The following is a 13798-nucleotide window of genomic DNA, read 5'->3' as shown; positions in this document are numbered from 1 at the left end:
TCACGCGACGTACAGCGAATTCGGAAAACCAGCACCGCTTCCCTTGCTGTACAATGGTTCTTACAATCCCCATCTTCGGCCTCAGAGGTTGTGTGGTCACATATCTGCTTTTCTCCCTCTCCGACTCAACATTCAAAAATCCCACATCATAGCAACATGGGAAAACAAGGAGGTCAAAGTGTAGAGGCAAGAGCCAAAAGAAGATAAAAATTTTCAACAGCAGCGCCATGCGCACTTCACAGAATATATCTACTGAACCCGAAAGTTCGAGCATGAGGAACTACAAACGCTCTTCGAGAGCCGACGATCAGAGCCTAGGCACAACTGCCATCGACTCAACCGTCCAGCACATCCACAAGATCCCTCTTCTTCTTACTCTGCTTCGGCCTGAGCACCTTTATAGGATGAGCTTCCGTGTTGAACACCCACTGTTGGTTCTCCGGGCCCTCTAAGCCGCTAACGTGGACAGGACTCTGCGGCGTAAACGCGAGCCACATGTACTTCAGCGTCTCCGCCAAGCTGGAAAGAGTGTCAGCAAGCCAAAGATACCAAAGGGGGCGCATGTCAACTCACAAGTAGGACGGCTGGTAGTTGCCGTAATCCCCCTTCTTGCCATTGACGTCCGGAATAGTACTGACGCCGCTGCCGACCCTGCAAAATTCCTTGAGGCTCTGGAACGCCGCCCAGATGTACTCCTGATACTTCTTCTCGCCCGTCGCCCGCCACGCGTAGTAGAAGCTCTCCACCACCTCCGGGCCCAAGCCGTACTGGCCATTGACAATCCAGAAGCCGGCACGCTTGTAAAACGCCGTCTGGTTGGCAGGCACCTTTGTCGCGTTGGGCTCGGTGCCGAGCGGGTCCCAGCGGAAGATGTTGGGGCCCAGCCCCGTCTCGGTTTCGTTGTAGATGGCCTCGCAGCCTTCGACGAGCTTGAGCCCGTAGTCGACGTAGCGCGGCTCTTTGAGGGCGAGGCCGCCCAGGATCCAGTTGCCCCCGTCGAAGCATCCAAGGTGTTGACTGTACCCCACGATGCGAGTTTCGTTATGTAGGGCGAGGAACGTCAGGTCAGGGCGCGACGTGGGGTGCGAATCGAGGTACTTGATTGAAGACTCGACGGCTGTGACCCATCTGGTTTTATGTTAGTTTCGCCTCTACAGCAAAACATCAAGGGGCTCATGTGGTAAAAACTTACCGATCCTTGTAGAAGGAAAACCTGTCCTGGTCGTAAATCCACATCTTCATGAGGTACTCGTAGAAACTGTCGACACCACCAACCCAACCACCCAAACCCCTCGTAAAGCGTCCCGTCGTGATGTTGATCTCGATACCAACCAAGCCAGGGTACGGCTCTCCAAGTTCCGGCCTTGGCTTGAGCAGATACTGCTCGCCCTTCTGGGCCAACTTGCCATACTCATCCTTGCCGACCAGATCGCTCAGGCGGGTCCACTCGAGCACCAGCGTGCCAACCTGGGCGATGTTGTTGTCGGTGCTATTATCCGTCGAGCGATTGTTGATGTACAGATTGTTTTGCGGGATCCCGGTGGGCGTGTCGAAGCCAAACTTAAGCGTATCGGCGACGGCCTGGGCCTGCGTGAGCAGTGCCGCGACTTGCTCGGATTTCTAAAGTGTGACAGAGTTTAAGGTTAGTTTGTAGCTCAATACCAAGCTTGTGCGCCGACGCCGATACGAAGGCGATCATGGAGGCGACGGCGATCTCCCGAAGACAACAACCGAAGACGTGCGTGCGAACTTACGTTGGTCGCGAGGTTAGCCAGCGGCCCGGTGAAGAGCTCATGGGCTGCGAGCAGACCACCAAGATGTCGGATATTGGTCTCGAACAGGCTGCAGAGCGAGTCGGTCGAGTCGCGCGAGTAGTTGATCGACGGAATGTAGTCCAAACTGGTCGCGACTTGGTCGTCGAGGCCCATCAACGCGGCCGTGTCGAGTGCGTCCACCAAAGTCAGCGCCCAGCCATTGTACTCGTTGAGAAACGAGTTGTTGACCGGACGAAGCTCGTCGCGCGGGAATGCGTACTTGAAGTAACCATCCCATGAAGCAGTGAACATGTCCTTGATCTCGTCTGCGCGTTGCTTCTCTTCCCCTGATTGCTCTGGAGGGACCGGGTCGAAGCTTCCGCGTCGAGGTCCTGGAATGGGATCGTCCGCCTTGAGTTGAGCTTCTCTCGCGACAAGTCGGTCGAATTCATGTCCGGAAAATCCGACAGCGAAAGACACTGACGAGGCAGCGAGCGTGAAAAGAGTGGCTGTACGCATCTTGGCCTGCCAATGATCAAGTAGAAAACACGAGGGGCTTGCAAAAAAATGAAGGATATCTTTCCCACCCTATTTCAGCATTGACATTCAAAGCGCTTGCACAAAATGCGGTGAGTGTACTTAAGAGATTGTAGACATAGCGGAGAACACCATATTAAGCTTTTCCTAAGACGGGAGAACAACATTTCGGACTCTGCGGAATATGAGAGGGCCGGTGTAGAGGGGATAATCGCCATGGCTAAAGCCGTGCTATAGACAGATTAAGCTGCTGTATTGCAGGACCACTTCCCGTCGTTGAAAAAGCTTAGCACGCGAAAAGTGCTATCCGAAAGGTAAGTACCATGGTCGGTCCTTCCTATAATGGTAATACTTGTACGGCAGAGACGCGCCAAGCTAGTCCCTGAGGCGCATCCTTGTCGAGTCCTTCGGTATTATAGAAGACCGGCTGGAGAACACGAATTCTCTGCCAGCTTCGAAGCCAAGGATGGCTTTGCTTGCGGGGTTCTCGCAGCCAAGGTTTCCTAGCACGTTAGTAGTCCAAGAGTCTAGTCCACTGTAAAGAAACAACACATCCGGTGAAAATTGGGCAAAATGCGTCATTGGGAGGGTATACGACCTAATTACGCGAGAAATGCTGCCTTTGGTAAATCGTCTTCGTAAAACGCGGTGATCCACCACCAGATGCAAACCCGCATGCAAATGCAAACTTCATGAATGTCCTTTCTTCGTCATGGTCCTAGGCCAGCCCGCGCTCTTTTAGAGATGCGATTCAGACTCTGCGCCAAAGCAAAGGCGCTGGCGAGGAGTTGAAAAAGCAAAGAAAAGAAAGCCAAAATCACCTTGTGTAGACGTCAGCGATGCACCTTCACTGCATAGCCTCAATCCCAGCCATCCGCGTCGTCGTCTCTACTGGCGGTGCTACCCCGACGTCCTGTAGAAGACTTCCTTGGCCTTCCTCGCTTGCGCTTCTTCGGTGTGGCAGACATTGACACAGATCCCTTCCTCTTCCTGCCTCTGCCATTTCCGCTGGGAGGCTGGCTTCCACCATGACTTTCCTCGTCATCGTCAGGCGTCTGGTAGCCCGCCTCAGCACGAGCTGCGGCCTCTGCTTCCTCGTCGTCCTCGCTCGCAACCTTCACCTCGTTGTCAATGCTGAGCAATTCGGCAAATGCCTTGCACTGGTCCCGCATTTTCTCCGTACTCTCCAGAGAAGCCATCAAGTTGGTCATGCGCTCCCAAAACTTGTCACCCGTCACTCCAGGCGTGCGGGTTGGCGCTTTGTTAAGATCCTTGGCTGACGGTTTGTGATCTGCGCCCTTGGATTGAGCGTCACGCTGCTTTTGGAGACCCCAGTAGCGCCGGAGGTAGGTACGCGCCTCCCATAGCATAGACAGAATGATTGAGCACACCGTCAAGTGCCTGAGTCGTTCGGGACTTATTTCTGGGAGACTGGGTTCTTTCTCGAGCTCAGGCTGCTGTGGATGCGTGTGATTTGGGTCAAGACCAGGCATGGCCGACTGAACAGGTTGAAAATGAGGCTGAGCTGAAGACTGCACTGGAGGCTGACCCAAAGGTTCCTGAACTTGCGGGAGAATCTGGTTGACGTGCTGCTGCACAGGCTGCTGAGTGTGATGCGGATGCTGTTGCAGAGGCTGTTCAATAGAAGGTACCGGCGCAGCTTCATCGAGACGGTATTTGAGGACATCTGTTTCAATGGCGTGGGCAACTGGTGTTCCGGTATTGCTGAAAATCTTTTCGAGGTTGCCAAGGAGGGCAAGCAATTCGTCGACGCGCACATACTCGAAGAAGGCCAAGTTCTCGAGGCAGAAGCGTGCAAAGAGCAGGTGGTCTGGCATGTCCTCAGAAAAGTCGGCTTTTGAGAAGTCAAAGTTGACCTTTGAGGACAGATTGAGCAAGAACTTTCTGCGAACTTTGGGGTTGCCTGTCTTCAATACTTCAAAGAGCGGGCGCAGCTTAGAAGCAAAAGGCTGAGTAGTTGCACCATGCGTGTCGTTGAAGATTTCCTTTTGAAAATCGAAAGCGCGCTGCACGGCCTTCATGTATTCCTTTTCAAACATGCTCTCGTGCTTGTGATGCAAAGAGCGGTGCTCCTGGAACGCAATGTCGGCAATCAGAGGGTGGTGTGAAGTCTCCAGCGCAACAAGAGCCGGGCCGCATTCTTTCGGATGCACCAGACCTTGACGGTTGATGCTCGCAATGACCTGTGTAGCCGTCAAGGCATTGTTTTGATCGGGTTCCAGAGCGATGCGAATGATGTGTTGCAGAAAACGTTGAGCGATGCCACTACATGCGCCATCATCATCGCTTGCTACGAGAGAAACCTGCAGTCTTTCGGAACCACGTGCCGCGCCCTGGCCAACCTTGATATTTGCGCCAGTCTCTGATCTCTTTTCTTGCTTTGCGTAGAAACTCTTGAACGTGGCAAGTACAATCTGCTCGAGCTTGGCCTCACGGTTGTGGAAGACCAGCTCAAAGGACGTTGTCACGTCTGATCGAAGGAACTGGGTCGGCCATTCTTGGCAGATTAAGCCAATGCTCTCGAACGCCATCTCTCTGAGCTGCTCTGGAACCTTCTGTCGCGTAAAAGGACGCAGCACCTCGACAATGAGACCCGCGACTGAGTTGCCCTTCCACCAAGGAAACTTTTCTTTGAAAGCGGCGATGTGGTCGTCAAAATTGCAGCTTTTACCGAAATAGCCAGAGATCATCATGTAGCGCTTCACGCGACTGGCTGCCTGCGTAGCCTGCGGACTCTCGACGCTCAGGTCTTGATCCTTTGCAGCGTACACTCCGTTGATGACGGAGATCGTCATACGGACTAAACGATCGGTGTTCTTGAGCTCGCCATCAATGATCCAGAGGCACTGAGCAACTTCGTTGAGTTCCATCTTGCCAAGCTTGGCCACGCTTGAAAGCAAGGCATCTTGCACCGCCTTTAGGAAAGTGTTTTGGAGAGTCGACAGCGATGGCAAAGTGTGCCGGAAGATGACAATTACGGAGCGGTAGATAAGTAGGTCGTCGGTGTTGCTGAGATTCTTGACGTATGGCTGCAAAAGCTGTAATTGGTCGGCCGTGAAGAGCTTCGGGCTTGCCTTCGCAAAGACAGTCAGGGTCTGCAGAATGTGGACCTGTGCAGGACTCTCGGGAAGGTCGGCGCTTTCAATGACCCCGTCGAACATCAGTGCTACCATATTCTTGCAAACCTTGAAGTTCGATGCGGAATTCTTGGAGCTGTTGGATAGAACAGTCTCAAGAAGCCCGTCGAGAACCGACAGCACGCTTTCGCCACGCTGAACCGTTTTGATGAGAAGAGTGACATGTTTCGAGAGCTCAAGCTTTGACTGGGCAGCATCCTTGTTGTTTGTTCCGTAGAATGGAGCGAACCATATTTCCTCAAAGGTGGTCCTCGCAAGCTCTGCCACGCTCTCGTCCAAATCCTTGATGCGCAGCAACAACGCCTCTGCAATCGCCGTTTTGATGTCCTTTGACTCGTTCCGTAGGTAGACATCTTTGAGAAGCTTCATTGCGCGCTTCCTCACGCCAATGGCCGCGTCTTGGGACCGTGCAACAATTCTGTCGCACACTTCATCCTCCAGAGAAGGCTTGTACTGCAGGCACTTTCCGAGAAGACCAAGAGCAGAGTCCCGTACAAGAGGCGACTGATCAGCAGAGCATCGCAGAATTTGGTTGATGATGTAGTTGCCTTTTCGTAGGATTGAAGGATCCTTTTCCAAAAGCTGGACGACGCTCTTCAAACTCCTGGCCTTGACCGTGGCCTGGTCGCTTGTCATGGCGCTCAAAAGAATGGCGATGACTCTACTCAGCGCTTTGGGAAAGGGAAGTCTCAGGGCAACGATATTACCAGCAAGATTGCCTGGCTGAGCATAGACACGCTCAAACTCGTATTCTTGTTGCAGCCAATTCGGATCCGAAACGATATTCCTCACTTGTATAGCGAGTTCGGGGCGCATACTCTCTTCCTGATCTCTGTCCAAGAGTGCGTGAAGTTCCTTGGCCCATTGGGTTGCGTGGTATCCTTGAGCACTCTGGAGCTGGGGATCATTCGCCTTCTTGAGGTCCAGATACTCTAAGACAGCTCGGTAGGGTCCGTCGAAATCCAGAAGATCGGGCTCATCAGTCTTCCCGTCAAGGACATCTTCAGCCAACTGAACAAGCTTCCTCGCGAGGTCCGACTCTGATTTGTCTATGCTCTTGATTGCACTTTTGACGTGCAGCTGCAGGTCAGAAATACCAGAGCCAAGAAGGCCCATAATGTCCAAAGCCATGGTCTTTGCCGGAGCTGTACTCTTGTCACTCTCTGCTAGGCCAATCATGTGCGACAAGAGAACTCTGAGCAGCAGCTCAGCAGCCGGCCAATCGGGGTGGCCTAGCACACTCAAGAAGTCCTCGGTGAAGATGTCGAGCAGATTGCGATAGGGTTGATCCCCCGTTTTTGTCGCTTTCATTGCTCTCTGAACCATGAAATTGACGAGGTACCGAGTGCTGTTGTACGCATTGTCGAAAAGCGGATTCATGACACTTCCAAGCTCACGGACAGACTCGTCATACTCCATTTCTGCCGCTTCGGCCATGTCAATGACCCCCGATTGCTCCGGAGGTGATCTCGGTGCTGCAGGCGAGGCGTCCTCGTCCATCTCATCATCGACACGAAGGCCCTGAATATTCTTGTGGGTATCCCGGATTGTTGGAGTAGCACTGGTCTGGATCAGCCGCATGAGCAGCGCCGAGACAAGCTGGATGGGCTTGCCGTCGGCCAATCTGAACTGCCTCGCGCTCTGTCGGGTGACCGGGAGCTTTTCTAAAGATGTGAGAATCTCGTCGAAGATGAATGTCCTCTGGTCTGGATAGCGCGCGAAGATCTTGGCCAAAACGTCCATTGCGACCCTTCGGATGCTCTCGCACTTTTGAATGCCAAGCGCTGACTCCTTCTCAATGTGTGCATTTTCCACAAAAATGAGGGTTGACGAGAGAAACTCGACCGAAGTAATGGCACTCTCGGAGACGTCGGTCTTGGTGATCAGCTCGGAAAGAAGTCGAAGGACCTTTCCAGCCATCTGCAGCAGTGAAGAGAGAGGGGCTTTCTGAGCCGTGTAGATTTTGAAAGAGTCGCTTGTTGAATCCGAGTTGCGTGTCTCAATCACAGGAATGAGGCAAGTTTCCAAGACATGCTTCAGTGCCTCGAGCACATTCGAGAGAAGGTCTTCGGAATATAATTGCTTCTCCTCACGTCCTGCAGTCATGATTCTGAGAAGAACCCTCGCCGACTGAAGGCCGTGCTCTGCTTTTTCCAGGCGACCGACCCATTCCTCAATGTCGTTTTCAGACCAGTCATCTCCAAGTCTCAACGAAAGACCTCCAACGGCGCCGACTGCTCCTTCGCATAGTTTTTGCAAGCGACTAAGACTGTCGACCGGGATCTTGCCAAAGGTCTTGCCCGAAATGACTTTGTGCATAGCGTTGTCCAGGCGCTTCTGAGTCTGGGAAGAGAGAAATGGGAGGTCGCTGTCGCCGTAACTGCGCATGAAAAAGTTGGAAGCATTTGTTGAAAAGTTGCCTGAAGAGTCAGGCTGTAGCTGATCCTCGGCCTCAACAACGTCCCCAATTAGCGCATTCAGATGGTGCGCTGCGGCATCAGCTTTCGCCTTTTGGTCCCTGACGAAAGCGAGCGCTTCTCCATCTTCTTCGTCTTCTTCTCGTTTGCGCTTCTTAGACAGTCCAGTGTCACCTGCGAGAGCCTTGGCATCGGCGTCCGGATGATATTGGTAGTCCTCCCTTTGAGATGACGCAGGGAAAGCTGGAATCATGACCGATGGACCAGCAGGTCTTCTTTCTTGGGCCCGAGCTTGAGCCTGTTCCTTCAGTAGTAGCTCTTCGTCCGGGTACGACTGGTAATCCTCTTTCTGAGATGACGGCGGCAGGGGAAGAACGACCACGCTGGGGCCCGCGCGAGGCGTTTGGTCGACTCGAGGCACTGGGGGCGTCGAAGCAGGCGACTGCGATTGTTGAGTCTTGCGAGGGACATCTGCAGAAGATTTGGCGGGTATGACCACAGAAACGCTCGACCGCGGTTGTGAGGAGCTGTGTAAATGCGTCCTTGGTGGGGGCACTGGCGTCGAGGTTTTGGGTGGCTGCTGAAAGGACGTCTGGGGCGAAATGGTCTGATTCTGACGGACAGCGTGCGAGTTCGCATGTTGCTGGTTCGGTCGAGGTGCAGTGGGAGCACGCTGTGAAGTCTGCCCTGTACCTTGAGCATGTTCAGGCTTTTTGGGCGTGTCCTTCCTCTTTGTCGGGGGTGGCGGAGAAGGGGGACTGGGGTCTTGTGAGAGTTAGTTGAGCTTGTGCGCTACGGACTGGCTCAACCTACATCTGTATTGAACCTTGGTATGGTTGATGGCCATCCTTGAGAAAGCACCGATATCAGGGCTAGTTGATGCGAAGGGTGTGCCGTTGGAATCGTCTTGGGGGTCTGGTCTGTAACCTGAGGGCCTCTTGAACTGGCTAGATGACAGTCAGCGAACGCCGTGAAGCCCCGAAACCATGATCTCACTATTCGGTCACTTCATTTGGTCGCAGTAGATGAGTAAGCTGCTTCAAGGTTTGTTCGATGCGAGCCGACGTTGACTGGGTTGAAGCTTCGGCGTTGAGTGAATCCAGTTCTCTTCTGGTGTTCAGACGTTCGGCTGCGGTAAAGATTTCCGACGTTGGTGGAGGGTGGGTGGATGGTAGAGGTATTATGTCTGAAGATAGCGTAAGTGAATGTGACTTCCCAAGTCGTTGTGAAAGTGTTGCGCAACGATGTGATCTCACATGTGTGTGGTGGGACGTCTCTGGTGGTGTTGGGGAACAAGAAATCTATAGCACAACATACCGGGGTGGAAAGGCACAATCGAGGTCAGAGGAGAGAATTGGAGGGCGTCGTCGACTCCTGGCAGTCGCGGCCTCAGAGGAAGTTGCGTGGTGGTATCATGGCCGGGGACCTGCCACGCCCCGTTTGTAGCGCCGCTACCGTGTGCACCCTCCATTATTCTGCTCTGCGATGCCCGACCAGTCTCTTCAAGCACGCCTCTGTAGTACCGTAAGGCGTCTTGGACCGATTATGGCAGCGAATACTATGCGAAGCGGAGTTGGCGTGGTGCTGGCATGGGCTCTCAACAGCGCCTGTTGTGCCCGCGGCGGAGAGCTAGGGTAGGCTGGCGGCGAATGGTGTTGGCGTTAGAGAGAGAGTCGGAGCGCCATTTGAGTCGCCGAGCAGCAATCGAGGGTGAGAGCGACTGGGAGGATGGAGGAGTGAGCTGGCGCAGGCAGCACTGTCGAAGGTGGAGAGATGATGGAGTTGCGCCGTACGAAGGTACAGCAGTGGGAAACGGGTGTGCAGTTGACGCAAGACGCGATCAACGCGCCGTCCAGTCGCCGTGCTCAGCCCTACGAGCAGCCGCAAAAATCCCTGTCCTTGCGGAACAAATCCTCCTCCTCTCTGCGCAACCTCCTCAACTTTTCTTGGTCTCTCGTCGCATCCCACACGTCGCTGCCACCAAGCTTGTCAATCTGCACCGCTGCTTGCGCACCATGTCTGCCATTGGATCCCTCGTCTTTTGCACCGACTGCGGTAACCTGCTCGACGGCAGCACAGGCAATGAAAACGCCGTCTTGCTGTGTGAAGTTTGCGGAGCGCAATGCAAAGGTACGCGCCCTTTTGCTGCCAAATCCCCAAGATTTCCGCTTTTCAATGTTCTCGGATTCCTCTTCTCTGCTGCCGTCGCAATCACATGTTATTTGATCGCGAAGATTCTGGGCTCAACGGTGGGATCCAAGCTCACTTCACCTTCACACAGATACTGCCGCAAAGAGCATCACCACCCGTTCCAAGCCGTCGTCGTTTCCTTCCTCGCTCCGCGCAAAGCGTTCCGAGGTCCAGCAGCTTTCCGAAGACAACATGCAGACGGACGCCGTCATCAACCAGACGTGCGAGAAGTGTGGGAGAGAAGAGGTCAGATTCTACACGATGCAGCTGCGCAGTGCAGACGAAGGCACAACGGTCTTCTACACCTGCGAGTGTGGTCACAAGTAAGTCGGGCGTGAGATCACGACACAGTCGCAGGCTGACCAAAGCTTCTTTGCAGGTGGAACACCAACAACTAAATGCCATTGCCGTTTCTTCGTTGCCATATTTTTGCTATGGTATCAAGCTTCGTACAGGAGAACCCACCACCAGACACACAATGCTCGCGAGCTTTTATCCTTCTATATCATGCCAACCCAAAACGCCACCTGTTTGTACCCATCCAAATCCTACCACCTTTCTAAGCCGCAACTGGCTCCTCGTTGCCGGGAACAATGGCATACTCGACCTCGCCACTCCTCTCGAACTCGGCCATGTCAAGAGCGACAACAATGCTGTCCTTGACAACCTGTTCGGGATCGTTGAGGAACTTCTTGAGAATGTCTTCAACGCCTTCCTCCTCACCCAGGCTGCCAAGAGCCTCCGCGGCCTCGTGGCGGACCATGCTAGCCTCCTTCAGGTCACCCAGACACTCGACCAGAGCAGGGATCGAGGCGGGGTGAGACAGCTGGCCAAAGACAAATGCGATTTCGTGGCGGAACAGGGCAGAGGGATCCTTCAGGCCCTTTGCAAGCGCCTTGATGGCGGGGACAGCGGTCGGCAGGTCGGGAGGAGACGCCAAGTCGCGGAGGGCGAACATGGCACGGTAGCGCTTGAAGAGAGGCAGCTTAGTATCCAGCAGAGTCTGTTCAAAGTTGTCGATGGTGGGCTTCTCCTCGTGAGGCATGGGCGGCGCAGGGTCAATAGAAGCAAAGTCACTAGAAATCCCCGCTGTCAGCAAATTTCGAAAGCAAAAATCCAAGGTCTTTTCCGTCTCAACTTCAGTGAAGCCAGTCCTTGCGCAACTCGGCGCGCACATACCTCTGCTTGAGCTGCTCCTTCTTCCTCTCGTCCGAGTGCTCCCACTCGATTCTGTCCACAGCAATGTCGCACGTCTCGCGAATGACGTCCTCCTCGTTGGGATCGTCGCGCAGGCCCTTCAACAGCTCCAAACTCTCGACGTAACCCAGCGCACCCAGGGCCTCGGCAGCCTCATGCCTGCACATGGCGTCCTCGGCCTTGTCCTCGAGGACGTGGCGCAGGTAAGGCACGGCGGCCTGGTGGCGCGACTGGCCCAGGCAGTAGGCCAGCTCGTGCTTGAGCAGGGCGCTGGGGCTCGCAAAGGCGGCCGCGATGGCGTCGATGGCGGCCAGCGTCTGCCCCGTCGCGGGCGTCGTGCAGGCCAGGTGCTTGAGCGAGAAGAGCGCGCGGAATCGCCGCGCCAGTGGCTCCGCCTCGGACGTGATGGTTTTGCGCAGCGCGGCGACGGTGGGGTCGTTTGTGGCGGCGCCGTTGGTGGCCATGGTGTGTGTCTTGTGGTGGGCTGGAAAGGCAAGCAAAGAGCTGAAAGAAGAAATATACAAAGAGATGTGAGGTGAGGGGGTTGGAATTTTGGTGGTGGGACGGTAGCAGGGCACTGTGATGGCCGAAAAATTCATGGGCATCGGCGCCGGGATGGCTGATGCGTGGCGGGGTCGACGGCCGCGTGCGGAGCCCAAGCACAGTGGATCCTTGCTCTTCCGGGTAAGTGGGTTGTGAGCGAGTGACGGCTGAGTTGAAATACAAAAATCATGACGCGTGCACTTTGAACATGTCGAATTGAACTATTGTTGCATTTGATATGTGGTGGTAATCTCTTGCTACATGTAGCTAGCCAATGCTCAAGACGAGCTCGCTGCTGCTACGGGTATCTGGGGGCACGTATTCGCGATGCTTGTTGGATCAGGCAGAGCAACCTTGAGAGAAACGTCAACCAACTGAGTCGAATCTCTCACCCTCGTACCTTCAAGTCCACTACTCACCAATCTTCCGTTCTGCTTCGCTTCTGCCTCTTCCTCGTCCGCCACCATGGCAATCAGAGCAGCGCCGACTCCTGCGCCATCGTTGGCTAGACCCATGTGGATTCTCTCCTCTCCTGTTTGACCAATTTCTGGAATTTCCCTCAGTATGCCGCGTAGGTGACGCTCGAACCCAGGATAATGCTCAATCAAAGATCCTTCAACGCCAATGTCAAAGTGAGAGTCTCCTTGAGAGAGACACTCGGACTTGAGGACCACGGCTGCTATAGCCACGCCGCTCAGTCTTGCTGCTCTCCGTCCAATTGCATGAACAACAGTTCTCACTGCGCTCGCAAACTCTGTTGTCGTGTGTTCTACTCCCAACTGCTCCTTGAGACAATTTCGGGTCGCTTGGAGAGATGGGTCAAGGTCGCCTTCGATCGTGCTCAGGATCGCCGTATCTATACCGGACTGTTGTAGCAACGCGGAATCAGAACGAACAGTGGCGACGTGTGCTTGATGTTTTGTTCTGGCCAGCAGGTCTAACACGGCGAGGCGGAACAATTCGCCCAGATAGTATCCGGAAACTCGCTTCTCAAACATCGTGTAGCCAGGATTTGAGCTCGTCTTGTCAACTGCGTCGTCGTACGAATTCGTTGGTAGGACGGCCAGTTCATCGTCGATAGAACACCATTCTGTGTTCACCATCATCTCTCCTGTCGGAGACTTTCTGGAGCTGAGTCTTCCTATATTCGACAACTTTTCAACGTACGCGCCGTTGGTGCCAGTGCCGAACACTGCGCCAAGTATGCATTTGTGGCCGCCGGGGGACGTATATGATCGCGTCATGAGAGTGCCGACAGTGTCATTTGCGAGGGCTGTCACTCGGACTGGGATGTTTCGCTTGTCAAGCTCATCCTGCAATAGCTGGATGACGTCCTTTCCAATGACTCCAGGAACGTCGAATCCCTTGTCCCAGCGGATCAGAGTGCCGCGATTGATGGCGGTCTGGTTGAAAGTGAAACTGAAAGTGAAGCCAAGAGGCAGGTGGTCGCTTTTCGAAAGAGTTGCGGTGCTTGGTACGTGGCTGCCATAGTTGTCGCGCAGGAATATCTCAACCTGCTCTGCAATGAATCCAAAGAGATTCTCGGCCGTGGAACCAACTCTGATGTTGTGAGGGATGGTCGTCTTGTTTTGTTTGATGGTAAATGTTCTGTCGCCGTGTAGCTCCACACTGCAGACACGAAGATTTGTGCCTCCTATGTCCACAGCAAGGCATATGCCCTTGGGAAAATCAGAGCTTGGCCACAGAGGATCGAGTCAGTACGCACCTTCTCAGTACCATCGGGCAGCGCAGTGACATAGGACGGTATCATGGTATCCCCGTCCTTGGCCAGCCCAGCACCTGCACATCATAAGCTTGGCACTTCAAGACGACGACGAAGTGTAAAATACTCATTTGTGCCACAAACTTCCTGACAGCTCTTCTCCCATCTTCGGCACCAAAGTCAAACTCAGCAGCAATGGCTTGAGCCTCTGCTGCTAGCGGAGAAATGGCCATGGTTCAGCCAGTCAACAAAAAGGCCGATGTTCTGAGCGCGGCAAGG

The 13798-nt window shown here is 54.1% G+C and overlaps 6 protein-coding genes across 6 annotated transcripts; 1 reads left to right on the top strand and 5 right to left on the bottom strand.

The window, feature by feature from the left end:
• Nucleotides 1-335: 335 nt before the first annotated feature.
• Nucleotides 336-2273, bottom strand: BKA78DRAFT_331521 (putative 1,2-alpha-mannosidase; the record flags this gene model as incomplete). The annotated part of the gene is made up of 5 exons (XM_066889886.1): nt 336-519; nt 574-1128; nt 1193-1620; nt 1755-2130; nt 2239-2273. The coding sequence occupies 5 exons, from the start codon at nt 2271-2273 to the stop codon at nt 336-338; spliced, it is 1578 nt and encodes a 525-aa protein (XP_066744424.1).
• Nucleotides 2274-2857: 584 nt separating this feature from the next.
• BKA78DRAFT_314519 (sister chromatid cohesion C-terminus-domain-containing protein) lies at nt 2858-7636 on the bottom strand. The gene has a single exon (XM_066888477.1). It carries the CDS (start codon nt 7553-7555, stop codon nt 3152-3154), a length of 4404 nt encoding a protein of 1467 aa, XP_066744423.1. The 5' UTR covers nt 7556-7636; the 3' UTR covers nt 2858-3151.
• An 801-nt stretch (nt 7637-8437) lies between these two features.
• BKA78DRAFT_282614 (uncharacterized protein) lies at nt 8438-9411 on the bottom strand (the record flags this gene model as incomplete). Its single annotated transcript, XM_066885652.1, has 4 exons — nt 9184-9411; nt 8863-9052; nt 8680-8813; nt 8438-8631 (listed from the first exon to the last, which is right to left on the bottom strand). Coding segments are annotated over exons 1-4 (672 nt in total), but the record flags the coding sequence as incomplete, so codon positions are not given.
• A 470-nt stretch (nt 9412-9881) lies between these two features.
• Nucleotides 9882-10454, top strand: BKA78DRAFT_352870 (transcription factor S-II-domain-containing protein; the record flags this gene model as incomplete). Its single annotated transcript, XM_066891439.1, has 3 exons — nt 9882-9996; nt 10148-10379; nt 10436-10454. The coding sequence occupies 3 exons, from the start codon at nt 9882-9884 to the stop codon at nt 10452-10454; spliced, it is 366 nt and encodes a 121-aa protein (XP_066744421.1).
• Nucleotides 10455-10615: 161 nt separating this feature from the next.
• On the bottom strand, nt 10616-11717 carry BKA78DRAFT_331519 (armadillo-type protein; the record flags this gene model as incomplete). The annotated part of the gene is made up of 2 exons (XM_066889885.1): nt 10616-11132; nt 11236-11717. 2 exons carry the CDS (start codon nt 11715-11717, stop codon nt 10616-10618), a joined length of 999 nt encoding a protein of 332 aa, XP_066744420.1.
• Nucleotides 11718-12074: 357 nt separating this feature from the next.
• Nucleotides 12075-13752, bottom strand: BKA78DRAFT_295643 (glucokinase; the record flags this gene model as incomplete). The annotated part of the gene is made up of 3 exons (XM_066886509.1): nt 12075-13475; nt 13523-13596; nt 13647-13752. The coding sequence occupies 3 exons, from the start codon at nt 13750-13752 to the stop codon at nt 12075-12077; spliced, it is 1581 nt and encodes a 526-aa protein (XP_066744419.1).
• Nucleotides 13753-13798: the final 46 nt, after the last annotated feature.

The sequence above is a fragment of the Phyllosticta capitalensis genome, assembly GCF_038381095.1.
Source record: "Phyllosticta capitalensis strain CBS 128856 chromosome Unknown BKA78scaffold_5, whole genome shotgun sequence".
NCBI lineage: Eukaryota > Fungi > Ascomycota > Dothideomycetes > Botryosphaeriales > Phyllostictaceae > Phyllosticta > Phyllosticta capitalensis.
This window is presented reverse-complemented; position numbering and strand designations above follow the sequence as displayed.

Bases quoted from the DNA above. Each gene is read 5' to 3' on its own strand.
- BKA78DRAFT_314519 (XM_066888477.1), bottom strand. From the start codon at position 7,555: ATGACTGCAGGACGTGAGGAGAAGCAATTATATTCCGAAGACCTTCTC.